General features: G+C 35.3%; 1 protein-coding gene across 1 annotated transcript; it reads left to right on the top strand.

The window, feature by feature from the left end:
* The first annotated feature begins 1,370 nt into the window (after window positions 1-1,370).
* On the top strand, window positions 1,371-1,778 carry LOC115695009 (uncharacterized mitochondrial protein AtMg01250-like). The gene has a single exon (XM_030622107.1). The coding sequence runs from the start codon at window positions 1,371-1,373 to the stop codon at window positions 1,776-1,778; it is 408 nt and encodes a 135-aa protein (XP_030477967.1).
* Window positions 1,779-5,894: the final 4,116 nt, after the last annotated feature.

The raw sequence follows: 5,894 nt of genomic DNA, 5'->3' as shown, positions 1-5,894 counted from the left end.
TTTTTCTAGGTGATTTTAATGAAATAGTTTTGAATGAGGATAAGATCGGTGGTCCAACACGAAGTGTAGTACAAATTGAAGCTTTTAGATCAACTTCGGCTGGTTGTCATCTTAACCAACTGTCTTTTAAAGGTGAGCGAGCTACTTGGAGTAACAAAAGCCAAGGATTGGGGAATATTAAAGAAAGACTTAATTATGGTTTTGTCAATGATTGCTAGGATTCTACCTTCCTCACACCATCAGTTCACCATCTCGATTTCTATAAGTCAGACCATAAAGCTATTAAAGTCTTATTACTAAAGTTGGAGATCAGCATGATGAACGTGACTATAAATCACGATTTTGCTTTGAAAAAATCTAGTTGAAGGAGAAAACATGTGCTAACATTATCATCAAGAATTGGTACCAAGATACTCCTAATTGCATTTCCCAAATGACTAGTAATATCTCTAATTGAGCTACCCTACTCCAATCATGGCACCAGTCCAAATTTGGACATCTGAAAAAGTAAATTAAAGAAACTCATGAACATGTTGCAGCCCTTCAAAACTCACCAAAGACTGACCAAGACTATTTTGCTGCTCTTCAAAACTTTGAATCTATTCTTGATGAATTATTGGAACGTGAGAAAGACTATTGGCATCAACGATCAAGAATTTCATGGCTGCAATTGGGTGATTCAAACACTAAGATTTACCACTAGCGTGCGAGTGCTAGACAGAGCAATAATCAGATTAGGAAGTTGAACGACTCTAATGGAAACACCCAAATAGGCACTTCGACCTTGTTGAATATTATCACTGCCTATTTTCAAGAAATATTCAATAGCTAAGGTGTCGATCAAACCTCTATTGATGCTATTTTGGAAACAATCCCAACCACTATAGATGTTGATTCTAAAAAAATAATCTCAGCTCCTTACACTGCAGCAAAGGTTTCTAATGCTCTAAAAACCATGAGTAGTGATAAACGTCTCAGTTTGGTTGGCATGTCTGTCATGTTTTACACAAATTACTAGCACATTGTTGGCCCCCTAGTCACTGAATTGGTCTTGGATGTTCTCAATAATGGTGCAGATCCAGCCATATTCAATAAAACCTTGATCACCCTCATCCTTAAAGTTAAGAAACCAACCCATATCACTCAATTTAGTCCTATAAGTTTATGTAACGTTCTCTACAAACTGGTGTCAAAGACCATAGTACTACGACTACAACCCTTTTTTTTTACCAAAAGTCATTTCCAAATATTAGAGTGCTTTTTTGTCTCAGAGACTCATAACTATCAATGTCCTTGTGGCTTTTGAACTACTACACTCTCTCCAAAGTAGGAAACGAGGTTCCAAAGGCTATGTTGCACTCAAATTAGATATGAGCAAGGCATTTGATAGAGTAGAGTGGCATTTTGTGGCTCAAGTAATGTTGAAGATGGGCTTCATAATAACTGTGGAACAACTCATTCTTCGATGTTTGCAGTCGGTTTCATACTTATTTTTATTAAATGGAGTTGTTCATGGTGATATGGTTCCTAGTCGAGGTATAAGACAAGGTGACCCTCTTTTGCTATATCTCTTTCTTATTTGTGTTGAGGGCCTCTCTTGTCTCTTACAACATGAAGAAAGTATTGGATCTTTGCAAGGTTTGAAAGTCTCTAGATCTGCTCCATCAGTTTCGCATCTCTTCTTTGCAGATGACAGCATACTATTTTGTCGAGCTAGCCAACAATCAACGATGTCTATTAAAAGATCTCTTGACTTGTACAGCAAAGCATCGGGATAATTGATCAATCCCCATAAATGTGTTCTATCTTTCTCAAATAATACAAGACAACAAGATCAAATCTTCTTTCAAAATCTTTTTGGTATGCCAATTTAGCCATGTCATGAACAGTACATGGGACTCCCCTCCTTTGCTAGGCATGATAAAATGAAACTCTTTAGTGGCATCACAGATAAGATTTGGAAGCTACTTAGTGCTTGGAAGGAACATCTATTTTTAGTTGGTGGTAAAGAGGTTCTTTTGAAAATGGTGGTACAAGCTATTCATACCTACGCAATGAGCTGCTTCAAATTACCTGTCACTTTATGTCGCCAAATAGAAAGCATGATGGCAAGATTCTAGTGGAGTTCTTCGACATCAAGGAATTCAATCCATTAGGAAAACTGGAATTTTCTTTGCAAAGCCAAAATTTAAAGTGGTTTGGGCTTTTAGAATTTTATACATTTTAATCAAGTGCTATTGGTAAAGCAAGTTTGGTGTCTATTGGAATCTATTTATTCCCTCATAAGCAGAATTCTTCAACATAGATACTTCTTTAATGGTCATTTTCTTGCTACTGAGTTGGGTACTTCTCCATCTTTGACATGGAGGAGTATTGTTTAGGGGAAAAGTTGTTGTTAAAAGGGTTGAGATGGAGGGTAGGAACAAGCAGTAAATCAATTGTAAATCAAACCCTTGGATCCTAGGACATACTTGCCTCACACCTTACTTATTCAAAGGCTCAAACTCAAATTTGATGGTGGCTGACTTAATCAATGAGCATAGACAATGGAATATGGTGGCTTTACAATCAAATTTCAGCCAAGCAAACACTGATCACACACTAAGCATTTCCCTAAGCCTTTTTCCTTCAGATGATGCAATGATTTGGAACAATTCTTTCACAAGAATCTACACAATGAAATCAGGTTACCACTTTGTTGTTAATCTAGCTAAACAAGAGGATACTAACAGTAGCTCCTCGATTGAATATTGGTGAACAACTTTTTGGAAGTTAAATCTTCCCTTAAAGATTTGAATTTTTTTGTGGAAAGCTTTTCACATGGCGCTTTCAGTCGCTACTGAACTTCATCGATGAAATATAGCATCATCTCCTCGCTGCTCTCTCTGCAATTCACATGATGAAACAATAAAGCATGCCTTATTTTTCTATCAAAGAGCATAAGATGTATGTTGTCTCTCAAATTTACCAATTGACTTTACCTCAATTGGTCGAAGCAAATGCCCAGATTTCTTGCTACAGCTTTCAGGCACTCCTTCCACTTCGCAATTTGAATTTTTTTATTGTTCTTTGTTGGTGCATCTGGCATGAAAGAAACGCTAAATTCCATGGAAGTGCTGTAAAAACAGCTACTACAATACTTCAATTTGCACAATCATATCTCCTTGAATTCCAAACAGCCCGTGCAAAAATTCAAAGATCTTATCCACAACAAACAGCTACTGTCATGGAACCGAATACTTCTACTAGGTTCTCTTCGAAGCCTAGATGGTTGGCTCCACCTTCAGGACGACTCAAACTAAATTCAGATGCAGCCATTGACAATTCTAAAGGTATTGTTGGTATTGATGCAGTTTTAAGGAACTCAGCTGGTGCTATTGCTGCAGCTTTTTCCAAGCCTCTTCGGGGCAGATTTAAATATGAATAAATAGAAGCTTTAGGCCTGGCTTTTAGTCTACAATGGCTCCTATCAATCAATTTGTCAACTGATTTTATTGAAACGATTCACTCATGGTGGTTTAAGGATTACAATCTTCCCATTTATTTAATTCTACTTTTCATAATATTTTTGTTGACAGAGATTTTCGGCAACCAATTAAATAATAGAATGAGAAGAGCTGTAGAAAGTTTAATGCAGGAGATTTTTACGTGGTTGGGGAATTAATGAGCCTTAGTCCACGAGTCTTTGGTATTTATGAGAGTGTCTATTAAAGAGAATGTTCTTGGTGAATATCTCTCTTTTTTACTCTCTTCGATTCCTTAATTAAATCGATCGACCCTTTTTCCATTCTGTCTGTGGGGTATTTATAGTGTTTTTTTGGGGGGATCCCTAGAAAGGGATCACTTGTCAATCTGTGTTAGCTGTTGGATATATTTTACCAGGATCTAGATTTAGTAACAAGTATGTTTCATTAACATCCTAATATGAATTCTAAAACAATGAAATAAACACATAAGAGTTTAAGAAAACCTTACATTGGGTGCAGCGAAATATAATGACTCCTTCCGTTCAGATCTCTAGCCCTTGATTCCTTTCTGTAGCAGAGCATCACCAAGATCTGAACCTGGATCTCTTTCTCTCCTTCCTTTGATGCTGATTCTCCTTCTTGTTGGTTGATTTTCCACAGTCTTACATACTATGATTGAGATACCACTTGATGTGTGTGGGCACTCACTCATTCACTCAAGGTTCAAAATTGAAGAAGAAAAGAAGAGAGAAGGGAAGTGGTGGCTATGTATAGAATAGGAGGCTCAACTTTTATCTGATAGAGTTCACAAAGTTAAGTGTGAATGAGAGCCATCACTATCTATTTATAGGTAACCACCTAGGTTTAGGTTAGAATTATTTGACATTAAAATAATGAAAAAATAAATGATAAAAGCCTACAATAGTGGCCGACCTTGGCTTTGGATAATGGGCCTCACTTATGCAATTTTGCTGTTTTATCAATTCTGCATCTCATTTTCTCAAAAACGCTAATTTTTAAATTCAACCATTTAAATGCCAATTCTAATTATTTAATAACTAAAAATTAATTATTAAATAATATTGTCATTTAATATATTTATCAATTAGACATATAAAGTCTCTTAATTAATAAATAAACCTAGAATCTCTTTTCTTTACAATTTTGCCCTTGCTTAGTGAAAATTCATAAACTAGACATAGTCTAACTTTAGAATTATAATTGATTAATCAAAATCAATTAACTGAGTCTTACAAGCAGTATGGTCTCAACTAGTATGGGGACCATGGGTCTATATATCTGAGCTTCCAATAAGCAGATCAAGAATTTATAACTTAAATTCACTGACTTATTAATTCTTCGTTGAATCCACGCATAGAACTTAGAATTGCACTCTCAGTATATAGAACGCTCTATATGTTCCACGATATAGATACGTCATTAGTTATCCATTGTTATAATCCTAATGTGATCAATGACCCTCTAATAGATAATCTACATTGAAAAGGGACTAAGTTACCGCTACACCTTCAATGTATTTTATCCTTAAAACACTTAGCTCCGTATAAATGATATTTCAGCAAAGTGAAATGAGATCTCCACCATTTATCTCTGTTTAGCCAAGCTCGAAGGATATCATCGTTTCACTTCTAAATTCCTATAGAAGTTATAGATTCCATATTTATGTTACCGCTCCCACTCAATTATACTATCATGTTCCCAAAATGTACGTATCACCCTGACCCAAAAGTAGGCTTAACTAACAAATCAAAGAACATGTATAATACTCTTGAGATCGAACCTAAACATATCAGGATTAAGATCATTTGATCTAGGATCAACGGGTGATATTGAATTGAATAAATATTACGGTAAATTTTAATATATCTAATCAAAGTTCAATATCGATCCCTTCCGATGTATACTCCATACATCCGATGCTGGTAAACTTTGCCAATGTCCTGGAAAGGACATAACACTTATCCAAGGTGTAAGAATACCTATCGCTGATTATCATGTCAGTCTAAATCCAGTGAACTGACAAATCAGGGAATAAACTTTCGAACATATAATTAAGATTATATTCCACTGTGTTGACAACACTATAATCATTAACAAATTGATATGTTCTGGACTTAAATAGAATTCATACATTATGTAAATAATCATGAAATAAATCATGTGAACCATGCAACATTAAATGTTATTTTTGATCTTTATTAATAAGTAAATCTGATTATATTGAAATGAGTTTTATTTAGGGCATAAAACCCAACATTAGCTTCTTAGGGGCACATATTCCTAGCAAATACAAAATAGGAAACACATGACCTATACCGTAGGTATTTTAGGGGTTAGGTGGATATAATCTTTTATCCTCTCTTGACTGATATGATTCCTTATAATGTAGCCGACACTAGACTCATC

Source organism: Cannabis sativa, chromosome 6, assembly GCF_029168945.1.
Source record: "Cannabis sativa cultivar Pink pepper isolate KNU-18-1 chromosome 6, ASM2916894v1, whole genome shotgun sequence".
Lineage (NCBI taxonomy): Eukaryota > Viridiplantae > Streptophyta > Magnoliopsida > Rosales > Cannabaceae > Cannabis > Cannabis sativa.
The sequence above is the reverse complement of the archived record's forward strand: the minus strand, read 5'-3'. Positions and strand labels throughout refer to the sequence as shown.

Bases quoted from the DNA above. Each gene is read 5' to 3' on its own strand.
- LOC115695009 (XM_030622107.1), top strand. From the start codon at position 1,371: ATGAGCAAGGCATTTGATAGAGTAGAGTGGCATTTTGTGGCTCAAGTA.